Raw genomic sequence first — 20,680 nt, 5'->3', positions numbered from 1 at the left:
CCGTTATGCCAAAGACTACTTAGAGTAGGTGGCCTCTGTCACTTTAAAAAAGTCAAACATTTTCTTTATTTCTCCCTCTCTTAGAAACTGCTATGAAGTGGTGCTATGGCATCATTAGCAGTAGGACTCTTTTTATAAGAATATTCCCTTTTCCGGGTCTCCATAGATAGAAGTCTTGGTACTAGAGAGATGACCTTTTTAAAAACATAAATCTGACATCACTTGCTACTTAACATTTGTCAACAATGAGTCATTGTTTTTAAGTTAAAAATAAAAATCTGTGCCCAGGCGCGGTGACTCACGCCTGTAATCCCAGCACTTTGGGAGGCCGAGGCGAGGGGATCACGAGGCCAGGAGATGGAGACCATCCTGGCTAACACGGTGAAACCCCGTCTCTACTAAAAATACAAAAAAATTAGCTGGACGTGGTGGCGGGCGCCTGTAGTCCCAGCTACTCGGGAGGCTGAGGCAGGAGAATGGCGTGAACCCGGGAGGTGGAGCTTGCAGTGAGCCGAGATGGTACCACTGCATTCCAGCCTGGGCGACAGCGAGACTCTGTCTCAAAATAAATAAATAAATAAATAAATAAATAAATAAATAAATAAATAAAATAAAATAAAAAAATAAAAATAAAAATCTGTAATGTGGTCCACAAGAGCATTGGCTCTGCACAGTTGTTCAGCTTCAGCTTGTGTCCCAAGGACTTGGCACATGCCTCGTTTTGTCAGAAACACATCTTCCTTCACCTTCCCTCTGGTTAAATTTTACTTCTTGGGCCCAGCCCTGAAGTTACCCATAGGAAGCTTCTCTGACCTCTTAGATGCCACCAAGCTCCTTTGCCCTATATTCTCCTAACTCCCTGAGCTTGTCTTTATCACAGTTACTATTAACTGCCCCCACTAAATTATTAGGGCAGATACCATGTCTATTTGGCTCACCACTAAATGCCCAGGCATATAGAAGGTGCTCAACAATACATAATACATGAATAGATGAATGGAAATGAGTTATATTATATTCTATCTTTGGATACATTTTCCAAAAACTTAATACACTCATTAGCATAAGCAAGTTTGTTCTCTTATTACTATAATAAGGGAACAACAACAAACTTGCTTATTCTAATAATATTATTATATAATAAGGAAAAGGAAAGGTCAGCTTTCCCTTGATTTCATGTCATCTATGAGATGGCCAGATGAAGATGAAGGTTAAGCACGTGGGTTTTGTGATGGTACAGGCCCAAGTTCCAAACTTAATTCTATCACCTACTGGCAGTACGATCATGGAGAGTTACCTAAACTTTCTCTGTATTCCAGTTTTGTCATCTGTAAAATAGGTCAGACTTGGTTTGGAAGCCCTGTCCCAACAATTATTAAATGTGTAACTTGGTTTAGGTTAATAATCCCCATAAGCTTCAGGCTCCATAACTATAAAATGAGGCTAACTATTAAAGGCTAATAGTATCTACCTATCTATCATCTCTCTCTCTCTCTCTCTCTCTCGGTTATTAGGAAGACTAAATGAATATAGTCTTCCTAATAACCATAATATAGATATTATCATCACACATTATATATGTTAAATGAATATATGTATGTATTTGCTTATAAACATATGAAAAGGTGTTCAACTCATGTGGAGTAAAACAATAAAAGCAAATTAAAGCAATAGTGTGACATTATTTTCTATCAGAATATCAAAGACAAAAAATTGACTAATGTATGTTGTTGGTAAAATGTAGAGAAAGAGGTATTCTTATACACTGTTGGTGGGCATACAAAATGGTGAAATATCGTTGACAACATCTAAGAATATTGGAACACACATACAATTGGACCTAGGAATTCCACTTCTAGAGTTTTGACCTACAGGTATAATCATACACATTCACAAAGATGTGTGCACAAGGGTGGCGATACAGCATGGTGATAACAAACTGCTAGAAACAAAAATTTTCAGCAGGAGGACCCATCAAAAAATCGTGAAACTGATAAATATTACATGGCTGTTAAAATGTACTGATAGGGAATTATCTCTCAGATATATTACTTGATGAAAAAGGAATGTAAAGAGCAATATTAATTGTATAAAAAAAGACCACTTATGCATGTATCCAATTGTTTGGATGGGCAAAAAATACTTTTGAAAGTTGTGTGTGCTTGCTCTCACTCCTATTATTATACCTTAAAGTTGGGTTGCCAGAGAGATCCCTGGGCTCCTCCACCATGGAAAATATAGATCAGAGTGGCAGGGTGGCTACCATGGGATGACTTTAACAGAGGGAGAGGACATGCTGCCCCATAGGTGCCAGTGGAGAGACAGAGAAGGCTCGGAATTCTGGCAGACAGCCTAATCAAGCAACTGGGCAATGGGTATTAGGGATGGGCAGTGGCATATTGAGTCCTTATAACCACTTCAAAAATAAGTATTACTTCCATTTCATAGATGAGCAAATAGAAGTTGAGTAGCCTGTCCAAGGTCACACACTCACCTGTGTGAAGTCAATATCGCACTGCGGGAGTCTCAGTCTAGAGACCACAGCTTTAAGCACACTTACATATATTGTCTCTATATAGTGTTTAGGGATCCTAGTGCTATTTTGATTCAGTCTTAGAGTCCTGATACTTCTGACTGATATCCTTGCTCAAATAAGCACTCCTTATTAGAAATGCAGGTCTACTCTGTACCAGTGATTGCACTTGAAGCTGTTTTTGGTGATTTCTGGAAGCTCCTTTATTCCACATTTGCAGTCTCCCCAGTTTCAGTTTGCTCTGGAGAAAACACTGCTTGATGGAATCCAGACTTCATGAGCCCTCCTACTGATCTGCAGCCATCAACGTTTTCATTCAGGAAGGACAGCTCAGAAGAAACACATCCCCAGAACTTTTAGTCGTGGAACTACAGGAACAATAAACATTGTTTTACCTTAAGGGGTACTCTTACTTTGCTGATCAGTGTAGTTAGAAAATTACCAAATGCTGTCAGATCTGCCTGTGCCCCCAGTGAATATATTTTGGGCAGTTTCTTTGAACTGATGGAGAAAGTAGGGTTAAAGCTGATATCCAATCAAGTGTCACCCAGATCCAAGTACTGTATAACCTGGAAAATTTTTGAAGAAACTGCTACCTCCTAGCAATGCTCTCCATTCCAGTATACTCTGAAGTATAAGAACTTTGGAAAAGAGTTTGGTAGTAATTAATTAATTTGTCCAACTGGGGACAATCAGCTGGCAAATTGGTATTTTTCTTTTGAAATTATATTTTAATAAAGGTATTTAAAGACTTGAGATTTTTTTATATCATTCCACTGCAATATAATGGTTAATTCTGGGAACTCTATGAGTTTGATTTGTATTTAGGATTTTTACAATCTATATATAGGTTGGTCTTTAATAACCATTTATACATTGCTTCTTTTTATATAGGTCATGTATTCTCCTGGGAGAGTAACAAGATTAGAAATAACAAATACAGTACAGAATAAATTAAAGTGCTTCAAACTGCGTTATATAATTTCAGAAAATTGGTTTCACACTGAAACGTTTAAAGAAGAAAACCAAATGATTTCAGTGAAAAAAAAAAAAAACACAAAACACCTCATATATGCATTTGAATTGCTATTGTTTAACAAATTTTATCCTCAACAGTGTGGTACTGGTATCTTTTCACAGTGTTCCAGTAATGTGGCAGTTCGTTTGGGTCAAAATGGAAAATGTTATTATCATCTTTCTTTATTTCTGGTTATTTAAAAAGTTGGCTTCATTCTCCTTGAAGATGAATAGCATTTATTAGTCAAAACATCAAAGGACTATCATAAAAGTAATTGTATTTTTATATATAATTCTCCAAACTCTTGTATACAAAATGTTCTTATTACGGTTGGTGCAATAAATTCAGAGGCTGTTATGGGATCGGAGATAGCAAAATTGGGACCAATACTTTTCTAATTACTTAGGAAAATAAAAAGTGGGGCTTGGTTTTCCTTTCACAACTAAGTGATGGAGACACGACGCTCCAGAGAGTCTATTATTCTGGCTGGTTTTGTTTGTTTCTGTGAAGTTTAGCATCACTCTCCTTGTACCGAGTCCTCAGGCCTTTTTCAATTTTTCTATTCGTGCGTTAAAGGCCTCTTCCTGTATTTGCAGTTTTTGGTTTATCTCGGTCTGTGAAGACAATCATAAAAAACGTGGTTATGATGGAGCTATCTTTTGCTGCACATTGTCTTTGTGGTTTTGACATACTATAGTGCCTAAAGACAGACATTATCCCTCACACACCTTCCTGTTTTGCAGACATAGCTGTGTTTCAGCCTGTAGTGATGTGATAACACTTTATCATATTTCTCTGCACATTTCCAATGTATAGCATGTCTGCTATGAACAGGAAGTGGTATTTGGACAGCCATTTTTCACATAGCCTTGTGTTGGAAGATAGGATAATTTATCTGTATTTTCAGACAGACTTTACCAATAAGCACCGAATCAGAATAACTGCTTTGGGCTCAGTTATTGCAGTGTTGTGGGTCCCTCCACCCATCTGCAATGGATGTCTGTGTCTCCTGTGTAATACATTCTAAATGAGATCCCAGGAAGCTTCTGTTGTGAAATAACAACACAAATAATCTTACAACTGGAACAATTCCCATAATTAAGAGCCTTCATCATACATTAGAACTCTTGGAATGATGCCACTTTGTGATATATTTTTGGTAAAAAAAGTAAGCAATTGCTCTCAGGTTTTGTGATTGCCGAGGTGGTGATAGATAGCATTTTGCCTCTGGCAGTGATCTTCTGTGGACTCACATTGCTACCTGCACAATTCCATAAATACTTTCACATTATCTGAACATTAGTAGCCCTGGACATGTCTTCCCTTTTTCACAAGGCATAATAAAATTACGTACAGAAAAACCAGTGGTGGTTGACGTGGCAAAATTGATGTTTTTGTTCTTGTTTAGGTGATTTTTAAAATGTCTACCACTGTATAAGCAGTAGCTTATACACATATGTGTTAATAAATTCAAAGTTTAGATTTCTAATGGCTATAACATTATTTGAGGGCTTCAGGGTACCTGTACTTTGCAAACCTTTTATTATTTTAGATAGAAGACATTTAAAAAAATCAAATACTGTTTTAAGCCCAGATATAATTTTTCATATTTATTTACAAGAGTGTAACTGTAACAGATGGTTTTGACATGTCCATGCTGCATTATGTGATGAGATTTGATTTCACCTCACAGTAAGATTTGATATTTCTGGAAAGATCATATATGTGCCAACAATTCTGGGTTCAGAATTCACATAAGTATCAGTCTTTTCCGGTTCAAGCTTTAGTAAACCTTGGGATTAAGCTCTGGCCTCTGGTTTCTTATCTTTTCCTTTCTTGGTGGTTGGGTGAAAGAGGCAAGGAGGGATGGAACAGTCCTCCAGGCCACGGAGGAACTCTTCCTTTAGGATGCACTGACTCTAAAGAAATCATCATCTACGCATGATTTTAGGTAGGGTCGAAAGGAGCACTGGTCTTGGACTGGGAAGATCTAGGTACTAGTTCAGCTACGTTGCCTTAGGTAAGTCATTTCACCACCTAGATTTTAGCTCTTACCTTAAAAATTAAGTAGGGGAATAGGATTATGTTAACATCACACTCTAGTTTTTGAATTCATAATTCCAACTTCCAATTTTGTGATATATTTCACCAATGTTATCTTTCATTGTTATGATGTCATGAAATACTTAAAAATCTGTTACTCCTGCCTTATTAAAATAAATTTATGGCATACAACATATTGGACCACATAGGGATTAAAATGGTTTGAAATAATTTTACCACAATGTCAAAGGATTGGGAAGAATTGCTCCACTCAAACAATCGATTCTTCCCACTTTCAATTAATGTTCCTCTATGCCCACCAGTAATCTCTTTCTTTTCAGCTAAGGATTGATGTGCTTATCATCTACCAGTTTCTGTTGCACTGCCACATAGGGATTTTACATTCACTTGGAGGCCTTGCTGGTATTTTACTGAGACAGAATTTATCAAAACAAGTGTAGGCCTTGGGAAAAGGTTCATGAAAGTGCACCTAAGAGAGTGGCATACTGACAGAGGTGAGTAATATCTCAGATCTTCAGACCTTAGGCTTAGTACTTTAGTTCAGTCACAACCAGCAGAGTTTGGATCTAAAGTCTCCAAGTCTAGTCAAGAACAGGCTGTCATTAGCCATGTTTCCTTGTCATTCTTCAGAAACTTGCTGAACAGACAAGCAATCCTGCAAATACTATGGTTGGGTCTGGTTCTATTTTTTTTTTAAGGAAAAAAAAATAGGTTCAGTAGTCTCTCATTGACCACTTCTTTGAGATGATCTCATGCTCAGCTTTTCTAACCTGGAAAATTCAAGTTGACCTAAAAACATCTAGGGTCCCAAGATGGCAAACTTCCCTCAAAGTTTTTACATTATATTACCCTATTGCTTAGACAGGGCCAACAGCCAACATGTAATGTAAGAATTTAGTGTTAGCATTCATATTTCTCTGAAATGTAATTCTTTAAATATATTTAAGTTTGCTCCATTGGGTATAATTTTTATTACACAACTCAGGGCCAAAATAATTTCATTTTGAATGTATCTTTAAAATTAAAATACCTAAACTATACAGGCTTAAAATGTTTGCTCTATTCAGTATAATTTTAATTAACATCTCAGGGCCAAGATAACTTCATTCTTAATAAATCTCTAAAACCATAAAGTGAGTCAATGGGAAAATAAGTGAATTAACATAAAAAACTTATGGATTCATACTACATTTTCAGAAATTTCTGTATTAGAGAAGGTAAAATATGCCTGAAACACATAGAGAAGGAGTTTTGAAAAAAACTGTAGTTAAAACATGAATTATTTACTGCTATTCTTTTTGCAAAAATTGTAATAACAGTATGACTTTTAAACAAAGTAGGAGAAAAAAATCTGTGAGAAAATTTAAAACATCTTACGAGTAGTAATTCACTAAATGTTCCTACAGCAGGTCAGTGTGTTCAAATGGCATATATACACGGACCACTGACACACAGCTACCTTTGAAAAGGGATATGGCAGTTCTTAGAGCCAGGAACACTGGAAAGCAGGCTTTAGAAGTGGAAAATAACCTACACATCTAAAATAGGAGGAGGAATTTAGGTAAGCAGAGAGCAATTACCCAACTTGGAATTTGACCAAGACACAAGGGTAAACACGGAAAAAGTGCCACACCACGGGAGTATTAAAATCCAAAGTAGTCTGGTTGTGATATTAGGAGTTATGTGGTTTTTGTGGATAATGCTGGAATTAGAACTAGAACCCAGGTCACAGCTCCCATTCAGAGTCTTTTATCAGTTGTCAACCCTGGGAACTCTGGACAAATAACTTAAGTCTTTCTGTGTCCCATTTTTCAATTTATCAGGGGAAGTGCCTGCCTAACTCACATGGAGTTTACTGGGATTACTGACAGAAAATACATAAAGGGGTTTGCCATCTTGAGCCATTGTATAAATCCACATCATCATGCTATTTCATGGAAAAATTGGCAGTAATTTGGCCCAGGCTGATATCTACAAATCCACTTACTATGGAAATGATTGTGGCACCTAGCAGTTCTGCATCCCTGTCCTCTGGTCCGCATCCTCTCCGTGCCTAATTACATTTAGGTGAGCAAGCTATTGAACTTCCAGGATGGCTTCAGGCCAATGGGAAGATAACATACAGACACATAGCTATCATACAGAATAGGGGTATAAATGCTGCAGACTGTAATATTTAAAATAATTTCAATGAATAGTTAAAACATACTGTTCACTGCATGGAACACAGCTTTGGTAAAGACGTTTTCAAATTTTTGGGCCTGCAAACAATTCAGTTACTGTCTAGTAGTTCCTCGGCAATAATTTCAGAGCTGTAGGATTGCAAAGGAGCCCAGAGCCATGATTATACATAAACTATATTTAGATGAACTGTTATCAAATCTAAAAAGGAGATATGTTCTGAACTCAGCTTAATTCAAGTGCTCTCTGCCCTTCTACACAATAACCAGTTATTACATTCACGGAGTTGTTAACAATAAAGCTTTGTGTAAAACGTGTTCTTCCACTATTTCTGGTAAACACTAAACACCCCTTATTAAGCTGAGGACTTTGGCTGAGTCTGTTGGCACCAAATCATTAAATGTTCGTGTAAATAGTGCAATAACATTTGATGATTAAACAAGTAACAAGGTATGCTTATGCCAAGCTAATCTTTTGCTCTTTTCAAATTAGTTGTTAATACAGTGGGCTTTTAATATATGGTCTCATGTTCAGATGACAACTAAATCTTCTCCTGAGATGCATTAATATTTTAAATATGCACTAGGTTGCCCTCCTGATTTATAGCCATTTCTAAAGAAATTGCAAATGTACTCAAAATATACATTTTACTTATTTAATCATTTGGCCTGAAAAATTATGTGAATTCCTGTAAGTCTTTGAGTTGAGGTAGAAATGGTTGTTTGTTTTTTGAACAGAATAAGAAAGAATTAAGCATAAACCTAAGCCAGCTAATAAATCATTGGCAGCTGCTATTCATATGGCTGCTGCCATCACCATGTTCATGTAGTTATTGATGTAAACTGCTTAGCCATTAATGATAGGTCAAAAGGAACAAACTGTCTGAGAGGCAGTTCAAAGATCTGAAAGCCTTTAGAAATTTGGTGAGAAGACTTAGCTGAGGATTAAGGTTTGATCTTCAGTGTTTACCGTTTAGAAATGCATTCCAATTCCTTTTGCATAAGCAACGTTTACAGTTTGACAAGATATGAAGCCTTTACCATGTTATTTTTTGGGTTTTGTTGTTGATTTTTTAACTGATAACATGCACCACACTAGATGCTGTTGGAAAATCTATTTTGTGATCTTACTGAAACTCTGATGACTCAACTGAGAATTATGTGAGGCTGTTAAATTGAACTTCGTCATAAGCATCGCTCATGCTGGCAGTGTGGGGAGTGTTTATAGACATTAAAGTTAAGGTTGGATAATTAACCAGTAATAAAGTAAGTGAGCATACTCTCAATACTGAGTACCTGAATGCCGATTAAAATGTCATCTGTGACTTGATCCAGCACTGATTTTACATCTTCAATGTTGAAACCAGCTAAAGGATCCATGTTTGAGGTGTCAGTTTCGGGCTGAGACTCCTCAGGGCCTTGTTCTTGATCCAACTCCTAGAATATTGAAAGTAAATAGCACTCAGGTGATTTCTAGAGCATTCAGTGATTTATCTGGAACCTAAAACTTCGTTTTAAATTTATTTTATTTTACTTTAAGTTCCAGGATATAAGTGCAAAATGTGTAGGTTTGTTACATAGGTATACGTGTGCCATGGTTGTTTTCTGCACCTATCAACCTGTCATCTAGGTTTTAAGGCCCGCATGCATTAGCTATTTGTCCTGATGTTCTCCCTTCCCTTCCTTGTCCACCCTCCAAATGGCCCAGATGTGTGTTATTCCCCTCCCTGTGTCCATGTGTTCTCACTGGAACCTCAGATTTCTATTGGATACTTTTCTAGCAGAAACAATGTCAATCTGGAGGGAGATTTTGATTTGATGTTACTCTTCATTTATATTCCTATTTATGAGGGCTATGATAGATCAAGTCATGGTACCAACGTGGTGCCTAGGGGAAAGTGAAGGTGATTAGGAAGGGTGGGGTGGAAGAGATTAAAATTGCCGAACTATCATCAGTGGACTCATCTTTGAATCGACACTTAGAGAAATATTTGTGTTTGGCTGGGAAAAATCAGAGGCAAAGAAAATGAAGAAAACATTTAGTTCGTTTCCTCCCACCCCAAGAGAATATAATGATGAGGTAGGGTGAATGAAAAGACAAAAATAAATATACCTTCATTTCTGTATCCAATATTGTGGGGGGCTCTATGAATGTTGAATGAATATCAAATGAGATTCCTTCTTCCAGAGGATTTGGGAAAGGGCCACATGCAGACTTGACAACCTCTATCACTTGCTGATGGGAAGAAAAAAGTTGAATTATGACAGAAATCACAGTTTCGGTCAGTTCCGTTATATATGTACCATAGTTCCAAGTCTGTTATCTTTCAAGTGCCACCTCCTTTGAATTTTTGATGCCATTGCCCTTTTCGTCCTCTAGTGCTTTTTGAGCTCCATTTCTCAAAATTAACACTTTGTTTTCCCACTGTCTCATTTCCTTTCTATACTCTGTGGTTTAGGATTTCATGTAGTATCTCCTCGTTCTTAACTCTTTTGTGCTTCAGTATCCCCTTTTCCCCTCTCTCCTGACTACAAGCCCTCTGTAGGTGGAGAACCAAGTTTTAGATGCTCTGTATATCTTCTCTAGTTGTAGCAGAGGATTAGGTGTTTAATACACTTAATGTCATCCTGATGGGGACTGCTACTACTCAGCAGAATGTAGCTGCTGAAGTGGCCATCAAGAACTTGGTGATGAAGACAATAAGGGCTGCAAAGATTAATATATGAAGCCAGTAGATCAGGAAGGAGATTTGTCAAAAACACAGAGGGCAAGGCAAGACTTCACTATGAGTATTTAACAATTCTTTAGCAACAGCGTGCCACTCAGAAGGAGGCTGATGGTTGGTTGACACTGGAAATGAAGGAAAAGGAGAGTCAAGGAAGCCAACTTTGGCAGTGCCCATCTCACTCTGACTCGGGGGAGGGAAAGGGGAGATGAGGGTATTAATAACATTAAACATTTGATTCATTTAATTAGTTGTTCTAATTCCATGTTTAATAAGCAACATTTGATTATAATTTGAATTCCCATCCCAATTGATCTGTAGAGACGTGCCCACTTGAGGGTTCTCGTTTTCATGCCTACTACATGCCTCATTGCAAATTGATAAATTGTTTTACTTTATAGGAACTTGTTATTGTGGCCCAGAGATGAAGCCACCCACAGTATGCTGACAAAGTCAGACCCTGAGATTAGAGCTTCAAACAGAAGTTTGAAGACAAAATTTTGAAAATGCATAAATTCGCAAAATATCCTGTGAAGCCTGAAAAAAATCCCAATGAAATAATAATGCATTTATTTTTAATGCTCCACAATGTTTCAAATAAATTTGTATGTTACATGTCATCATTTAAATATTAATGTTTTTGATTTAGATAGGTTTTTGAAATGCACTGGAAGCTAAGTTTTGTTTGTGGTCTTACAGATGCTTATGTGTTTTGCATTGAATTAATATTATTAATTTTAACTTGATTTTATACAAAGTTGTTGCTTAGTGTAAATATATAGAAGCCCCAGTGTGTCCTAACTTTATAGGCAAAAAGATTTGGAAACCAAGAGGTTAAATGATTGGCCTAAGGTCAAATAATTACTTCTTGACAAGGCTGGGAGTTAAACCCTGGTTTGCTGACTTCTTGTCCTTTGTGGTTTTCAGTAAACTGTAATACGTCATTAAGTTGCCATATTTGGAAATTATTGCTATTATCAAGCACTTAATTTTTATTCTGTTAGGTGACATCATTCCAGATTGTTTATCTTAAGTCAACTAAATGTTAATCAAAATAGAATATTGAGAAAACATATCAGAACAGTTCTTTTCTCTTATGCACTTCCACGAGCCATTACATTTTTCTTAAATGGGGCATACAAGAATTTCATCTTCCCACAAAATGATTTGTACCTTTTTTCAGCACTCTTGTTTTTCATCCTTCCTTTACCTTCTATTGCTCTTTATTTTACCAAGCTAGGAAAAGGAGACAGCTAAACATATTTTAGTGGCCTCTGAAACATTATAGGTAAAATAAATAAGCTGCACATGGGAATCAGAGACAAGGGAAGATGATGAGGTATTTACTTAGCGGTACAGACTTTAATATACACCGAGGAACAGGAATTTTGGAGTGGGGGTGGTGGGGATGAGTGAGACGTTGAAAATAAGAGAGAAAGAAATTGAATGGGTTTACTGAATTTACTGCAGGCACTGAGATAATCTGCAAGGTAAAAGTGTTGTTCTTAATGCAGTAGAATTTTTTCTAGTCTACTGTCACCATATTTGTCTTGTTGCTGAGCTTGGCCATACGCAGGCTAGGGCTTCCTGCTCACTTGCCCTCCCCCTCTGTGGAAGTTCTCAATAGGTTGCCTCTCTAGCCTGGTAGTAGCAGATTCTACCATTAGCCCTTTTCTACTTGTACCCATTTCCCCATCACATTATACACTTAAATGTAAGCAGGTATTTGTACCCAATTCTCTCATTTCTTTCCCTCACATCCCTGTCCTCTGGATTTCTTTATAAGGCTCATCTGAATGACTCACCAACTACCCAGTTTCCTGGTCTTTGGCACTGTGTGTGTGTGTGTGTGTGTGTGTGTGTACTGGGCACACACTTGGAAACTTGGAACTTCCCAGCTTCCATATCATCATTTCTTTGGTGGAGTGAAACTCCCAAGAACCTGAAGTTCTGACTGAGAGTTGAGCTTTTCTTTGCCTTGATTTTTATGAGTGTAGCCCATGTAACTATTAATTTGATTCAATTGGTGCACAAAAACTGGGGGGTGAGAATTTCTTTTCTTCAGGGTGTTTTGCATATGTGAACCAAACCCTAGCTCTGTTTTTCTCTTTTATGAAGAATTACACTTAGCTGTGTTAGTGAGATACTGCAAGGGAAGGAAATGTTCCAATTTCAGATGAGGGTAAATATAAAGTCTTTTCATTAATAATAATAAAGTACATTGTCAAATATATGGTTTGAAATAAACATAATGCCCAGAAGCATCACAGTGATTTTTTCACATTAAAAATGGTAGCCTTTTTAAAAAGCAAGTTTAAGGAAAATTAGAATCAATAATTGTGGTGAGAGCCCAGAGCCAGAAAATATGTTTAAATGAAACCGTCTGATGCAATAGTTTCTTTAAAAAATACAATTAGGCCTTTGTATTTTTTTTTTTTAACAAAACCTCATGTTTTACAACATTGCTGGTTCTGTAATAAAATCTATTTAAAAACAGAGAGACATGGTCAGCTTTATTAAGTTAGATTTTCTGAAAGAACGTTATAATTTCCTCAAGTCTATGAATAGTTGAAGCAAATTAAATAAAGCTAGTTTTATAACTATTTTTATACATTCCTGTAGAATTGTAATTGTCTCATTTTTTTTCCTCAAAAGTCTAATATGTTACCTCTTAAATCTGGAAAAACAAAAACAGAAAAGGGTCAAGAATGTTTATTAAAAAAACACTCCTATTTGGTACCCTGATTTAGGAACCTCCCTTTTTCTATATGAGAATAGCACCCATAATTTTCAGATCCGGAAACAAAGGGAAGGCCTTTAAGTGAGTTGCCTAAGGCCTAATGCTGAGATTAAAAATCAGGAGTTTCTGATTATACACATACATCCATTTGGCCAAATGATTTGTTTTGCTTGACTTTCAAATACCCCCAAATATTACTTTGAATGTAAAGCAATAAATGTGTTTCTCTTGCCATTTTTGAATGCTTGAACACAAATGGATATAATAAAAACAATCATGTTGTTCCATGTGAATGCCATTTATATTTTTTCTGATAATGAGCAGACCATTTGAACTAAGGTGAGTACATTAAAAGCTCTAATAAAGAAGAGAATAGATTTCTAAACAGAATAATGGACTGTTAAGTGAACATACAATAAATAACATCTACAGATGTAGTTGCTAGAAAATTAGTTTTGCATAACTTGCCAATATACATTTCCCCCAGATGTTATCTGTTACATGAAAATTAAGTTAGTTATGTTGTTCATTACGTGCACATTGCATTAGTGTTATTTAAGATGGTTTACATCTTTACTTGACTTGTGCTACGGTATTTAAAGTTGAAATGTGCTTTAAGTTGAATTGTGCTATGGTATTTGAAGAATATCAAGTAAACGGCTTTTTGGCATAATTTAATACTCGTAAGTATAAAATTTCATTGCCAAACATTATGTATCTTAAAAAATCAAGGTCGTTATTTACATGGCAAATAAAATCGTAAGAAATCTTTTAAAAATTTGCATATTCAAGATGAAATGGACATCCGCCATGGGAATAAATACTAAGAATTTTGAACTCTCTTGGAACTAAGTACAGAGTCAGTTTGGATCTAAAAACATGCTTATAGGAATTGGACTCTGCTTCTAGATCTTACTACGTCTGAGAAGTGGTATAAAGATTTTATCTGAAAATTTTATGACTTCATGCTTTCTTTTTTCTATTTTCCGTGTTAACATTATCAATAGTATGAGCTCTGATGTATTGTTTTACCTTAGTAATGCTTGTTTGGAGAAAGTATAGTGATTTGTGTGTAGTGTTTGTGCCACTAAAATCTATGACTAAGGGGATAATTATTAAATTATTAAAATCTATTATTAAATTTTTTGAGATATTAAATATGCACTTGAGATTACAACTTTCCACTATTTTGAATAGCAGAAAGCAAGATAAATCTGCTCAAGCTTTTTTGAGCCACAGGCACATAGACAAAACACTGGTTTGCTTTGTAAAGACATTTGTTTGGAATTGTCAGATGATGACTTCATATGTAAATCAGAACTTCCTATAAAATGTCAAAGTTTCAAAAAGTAAACTTTATTGAAAACTTTCCTGACTATTAACTAAGGGAAAAAAGGCACAGAAATTCCTGTAATGTTTTAACTATTTTCCCCTCTTGAAGAAAGGCATTACTCATTTGCAAGTCTAATTAAGAAGTACTTGTGTGGTTCTGGAAATTTTTAACAAAAACTTGCAACCCATTGCCCACAATATACGGCACATAAAGTAACAACATATGAATGCCACCTGCAAAATGCAATAAACTCTAGTAATGTCATACTGAGGCCATAAATTTTAAATGAAAAGAGGAAATTCAAAAGCCAACATTATCAGATAAACTAATTAATCCATTTTTAAAGTATTTTTCTTTTGTGATAGGGCCATTACAAACTTCTTAATATACTCTGTAAATGTAGAATATCAATTCTGCTAACAAGAGTCCTCCTCCTCCTTTGCATTTTTGACTTGGAAATAAATTTGCAAATGCAGCACATTAATTTTCTTTCCTATGCTTAATATGCAGTATTTACATTTTGAAAAGGTTCAAAATGTTGCCAGGCTTCTGCAGAGTATGAATAGACATCTAATAGCAAGTTCTATTTTTATCCACAGCATACTGGTGGTTTGAACATTTATAACTTAATAGAGCTTTGAGACCATCAGATCCACACATGCTAATCACCTAAACAGTGAACGGTAACACAGTACAACAAGTTAGGACAGGAAATGAAGATTACCCATTCCAGCTGAAGCTGCAAGGAGAAATTTAAGTTGACAGGCCACGGTAAACTAATTTGCAATCTGGCTAGGACACTCCAGTTAACACCTTGTGCCCATTTTTATTTATCTCTTGATTTGATCTTGTTTCGCTTTGGCTTCAAATAATCATTTTTTAAAAAGTTAGATAATTAAAGTAACTGATTCCAGAGTATTTTAGATATCTTTTGACTTTTTAAGTGTACTCCTGCTTAAGGCCAATACTACAATTTGGAAAGAAATCTGAGTATTCCTATTTTAATGACCTCAGACAATAAAATCCTCTCTAATGAATCAGAAAAGGAGCACCTTCTTGTAGTGTAAATGCAATTTAAAAGGAAAAGATGTTTTGATCTGGCCGTGGTGCAAACATTTCCTGAGGGATAGAGCAGTCCTTCAGATACCCAGATATTTTCTAAAGATGCAATAATCTGGAAGATAGATCACTGAATTATAGGCTTTAGACTTGGCTCTATTCCTAACTGTGGGATGCTAAGAAAATCCCTAGGCCTCAGTTTATTTATCTGTAAAAGGAGGATCATGATAATTGCTACCTGGCTACTTCATCGAATTGTTTCAAGCACAAACTAGATAATGTGGATGAAAATGCTGGGAGTTCTTCAAAGGGAAAGTATTATTAAATCTCAAGGTGTATTATTATTATTACTTATAATTACTGTTATTATTGGAAGGATCATCTTTCTAATGCCATCACTGAAAGACAGACTAGAGTAGCCATACTGAGGATGCTGGTCCATGCTATTTTTATATGTAATTGTTAACATTGCTCAAGCAGCCCAATTAACTGGGAAGAATTTGTTAATGAGGACATGCCATCACTCTGTTTCCATATAGTGACAGTCTTTAAAATATCAAACATATATTCAATATCATGTTATTTGAAGAGTTCCTTGGTCCCAAACAACTTCTCTTTTGAGACCTAGATAGAATGACATAATGAGGTAGATATGTAGCATGATCAGGATTAGGGCAAGCCACCTATTTAGAAAAGGAGAGGGTTTACACCTAACTTTCCAATTAGAAAATCTGCCTCTGCCCTTCCCCCACCCAATTTATCACTCTCTTTCTCTTTTGTTTTTCAGCTTCAAATATGGCCTGTGGTTGCCCTGATTGCATTCATTTAAAAAGATTCCCTTAACAAATTTTGTCAAAAGTAAAGAGTCAGGGCTTACAGGGCAAACTTTCAACACGTCTCTCTTGTGAAAATGAAGTACTGGAGCTCTTCAACTACTAAATTCAGCATTGTACTTTTGATTCTTAGATTGACCTTACCTTGCAACTTCCTCAGGGTGAGAGATGGAAAAGTATGGTTCCATTATAAATAGTTAAAAAAATTGAATGCTTTTCAAAATATTTTTTAGAAGCCACTCAGAGTATATTCGTCTAGCTTACTAGGTTATACTTTAAAAGGCATACCTTTGAACTCAGTATAAAATATTTCAAACAATTCTAATCATAGATTTTTGGTTGGTTTCTTCTAGAGTGTTCTATTTAAAATTGAGGTTTTTAACATTTAAAAATTTTATTTTATGGACATTGCACTTTCATTACATATTATGATAGCTTATATGAAGATGAAGCTATTTCATGGCTCTCATATTAGAGAATACTCTTTTTGAATAAGTACCTATAATTTGCAGAAATCATATGAGATAATAAATTATAATGGTTAGAACAGAAAGAAACTACAATGGAAGAACGCTAGGTCCTTGGTTCAAGTCTTTCTTTTTTTAATGCACTTCCTGTTGACAGTTGAAACTACCTGAATAGGAGGAGGCTGAAACTATTTGGATAAAGCTATCATGTAATTTACTTAACTTCAAAGCATACTGATTGAACTGCACTTCAGTCCCGAAGTCCACAATTGAAAGGTGGGGGCGAAACTTCTTAAAACCATATTCGTTTAGAAAAAAAAAGCTTTTGGTGCTAAATTAGAATGCTTGTAAAGTGCTATGAAATCTTTAGAGAAGTCAACCTAATATTATTATTTCTGACCTCTTAGAGCCAAGATGTCTATTTTAAGTAATCTGACATTAAAAATGTGCTGACAAATATAGATTTAAAAAACAACACAGGAAGTTGTAAATCAGTTGGTAACCCTTAGCATCAAGGAAATAAGAGACCACGAAACTGTAGTCATTTACTTTAGTCAGCCTCAGCCTTAATTTTTAACTAAAGAAAATTTGCAGAAAGCATGATGTTTACGTTTAGATATTTTATTCATAGTTTGTGTGTTTCCCTTTTCTCCAGTAGGCTCATAAATTATTACCAGGAAACATGTTGTTACAGTTATAAATATTTCCCTCTCCGTTTAGCTCTCCCTAGCCCCTACCCTTTTTTTTTCCTTTTTAAAAAAGAGTCTCACTTAGTGATCCTTTAACCGTATTAGGCACTTTACTCTGGTCAGCAGGCAGGATTTTCTTGCTTTGGAGGAAACTACTGCCAATTATTCATATGTGCTTGGCATTCTAGAAACAGGACACTTTCAGTGAGCACCCAAGCCCTTCCTCCTAAGCAAGGCAGCCTTTTATTCCATATATGGCAGATGTCATTATTTCAATGACCTAAAGAAGCACGTCTTCCCTTATACAGAATGGGTCTAGGTGCTCTAAGTTTCTCTGGCTTTTCTTGAAATCTGAAATCTTAGAAATTAACTACAAAACTGATTTTGTGGACAAAGGTGTACATAGCAATACATGTTCTCAAAAGAGACCTTTCACCTACAGTCTGCGAAACACACTAGTTTAGTTAAAAATAAACAAACTGAAATAGCGCAGCTCTGAAAAATCTAGGTGGTATCTTGATTCCAGATTTGAATGTTCTAAAAATGTAGATTTTTTTTCCCCCTAAATGTGTAGTCAGAGTTCTGGATTGGCTCTGCTGCTCAGTTGAGAGTAGGTCTGAGATGTGGTTTCTTTGTTTGTAAAATTAGGGAGTTGGACTAGGTCATCTCTAGTCCAGCTACAGATGTTATATCTTATGTTACTAAATTTCAAGTGGCTTTTTCTCTATTTATACAAAACTCAAAGTTGCTTGCCTGTGTAGATCCCCAGATTCAGTATTTTTCTGTCATGATGTAGATAGAAGAATATTTGGATTACACATTTAGTGCTTACTGGAATCACTGACAGGCTGAAGCTTGTCCATTTATTTCTCCTTAATTACCTTCCCCAAACCTGCTCCTCCTCCAATTCCTTTATCTTTTGGTGGCATCACCAGCTTCTCAGTTACTGGACTCAAAGCCTTGCAGCTGTCTTCAGTTACTCCCTCTCCCTCGTCCCTAACATTAAGTCAGCCATAAAACTCATTGGGGGCACCTACTGATGCCTGTCCCACCTGTGCCCTTCTATTTTTTGAAGGCTTCAGCTCCATGTTCTTGCCTTCACAGATCTCGAGCTCCAGCCATACTAGACTACTCACTCTTTCCCTGCTGCCCAGTACCTGCAGCAGAGTGGGTGCTCCTTAATTGTTATATGAAAAAAAAAAAAAGAGAGAGAGAGAGCAAGGCAAAGCAAAGCAGGGGCGAAGCAAAGCAAGGGGTGGAGGAAGCTGTGGTCTCAGCCCTGTCTTGCCTGTGCTGCTCCCTCTGCTGGGGGCGCTTTTCCCTGCATCCTGCCAGCCCATCTCATCCACCTGGACTTTCCATCCAGCTCAATCAACTCTGTGAAGTTTCTCCTCATCGCCCTTGTGCTCTCAGAGTATCTTGCTTATTTCACTTCATAGTATTTGTCACATTGGCCTTGAGTGACAGCCAGGTAGAGTGATCTCTCGCCATTGTGTGGAAACAACTCGAGGACATGGGGCACGTCATATTCATCTTTAGGACCCCTAGCTCAGGCCTTTATACACAGCGGGCATTCATTGGATGTTGAGTATTTCATCAGAGTATCTATCCATTCATTTAAAAATCTTCAGGGCTGCCTAGTTTGTTAGACCAGCTGCAAGTCAGTTTAAATATTTTTCTTGAAAAATGGTAACACTTGGAGAAACAAACCTAGTCATTGTATTGTTGCATCAGTGCAACTATCTGTATTTTGTATCAATGGAGCCCTAGAGTATTTGTTTGATTAGCAGAATGCCAAACAACCAGACAGATTCTCACTGATTTGACTTCATTGAGAGTTATTACTATTATTATTTTTTTGAGACAGTCTTGCTCTGTCGCCCAGGCTGGAGTCCAGTGGCACGATCTCGGCTCACTGCAACCTCTGCCTCCCAGGTTCAAGCAATTCTGCTGCCTCAGCCTCCCAAGTAGCTGGGATTACAGGCACCCGCCACCACGCTAGGCTAATTTTTGTATTTTTAGTTGAGACAGTGTTTCACCATGTTGGCCAGGCTGGTCTCGAGCTCCTGACCTCAGGTGATCCACCTGCCTCGGCCTCCAAAGTGCTGGGATGACAGGATGAGCCACTGCGCCTGGCCCGATAGTTATTTTTAACTGACTTATAATTAAACTGTTTTATAGACACAGTGTAGTTTAAAACCATAAAGAGTTCCTCAGAGATACCACAGCCCTCACCTAGCTCCTGATGAAAGTAACATCAAGAAGCAAATTTCTAGGAGGGCTGATAAGTTGCCTGACTCTAGGGGCCACGATTCGCATCGCTTTCCATGAGCCTCCTCTGGTCCTCCACTCACAATACAATGTGAAAGGTACCCACTGGAGTTGTTCAATGGGGAGGCCCTAAGGGCAGTGCTGGCCACCATTCGGGAAAATAAACTGTGATGATGAAAAAAAAAAAAAAAGCAGCTCTCATTTATTGAGAACTTACTCTGTGTTTGGCATTGGGCTAGTTAGAAAGCACGTTATAAATAGTAGGTCGTTCAAGTCACACTGCATTGGGAGGAAAGGTTTTATTGACTTCACTTTTTGATAAAGAGCCAAAAGCTCAAAGAGGTTAAATAACTCAGCCAATGCCCCACAACTAAAAAATGGAGAATTCTATCAGAAATTGAACCGGGATCTATCTGACTCTGAAACCCATGCACCTAACTTTAGGGGGAGGGGGAACCCTAGTAGTTCATTATGGATTCCAAAAAATGTTTATCTCTAGTTTATATGTGAGGAAATACAGGTTCAGAAAAGTTAAATGACATGTGTATACTAGAGTTGTGAAAGCAGGCATTCTCTGGTAAATTCAGAAAGAGAATTTGTTCACTGGTTCTACATCGTGTTGGCACTAACTACAGTGCATTGTTCCAAAATAAGTCAATGAAAGTCAGGAATGAAAGGTTGAATAGTTTTTAAAGACGGCAAGATATAAAAAGCATTGCGTGCGTAAAGAAATCGCTTAATTCATTTGTGTAAACAGGAAAGCGTAG

The 20,680-nt window shown here is 36.7% G+C and overlaps 1 protein-coding gene across 4 annotated transcripts in view; it reads right to left on the bottom strand.

The window, feature by feature from the left end:
* Nucleotides 1–3,770: 3,770 nt before the first annotated feature.
* The window catches only part of CABCOCO1 (ciliary associated calcium binding coiled-coil 1), a 105,996-nt gene continuing 89,086 nt past the window's right edge, over nt 3,771–20,680 (bottom strand). For all 4 annotated transcript variants that reach the window (XM_032170352.2, XM_032170378.2, XM_058436278.1 and 1 more), the window contains 3 exons: nt 9,909–10,031; nt 9,092–9,232; nt 3,771–4,165 (listed from right to left, as the gene is read on the bottom strand). In XM_032170352.2, the coding sequence (XP_032026243.1) occupies nt 4,091–4,165; nt 9,092–9,232; nt 9,909–10,031 (339 nt within the window). In that variant the 3' untranslated portion in view covers nt 3,771–4,090. The remainder of the gene's footprint in view (nt 4,166–9,091; nt 9,233–9,908; nt 10,032–20,680) is intronic.

Source organism: Hylobates moloch, unplaced genomic scaffold, assembly GCF_009828535.3.
Source record: "Hylobates moloch isolate HMO894 unplaced genomic scaffold, HMol_V3 SCAFFOLD_3, whole genome shotgun sequence".
In the NCBI taxonomy this organism is placed as follows: Eukaryota; Metazoa; Chordata; class Mammalia; order Primates; family Hylobatidae; genus Hylobates; species Hylobates moloch.
This window is presented reverse-complemented; position numbering and strand designations above follow the sequence as displayed.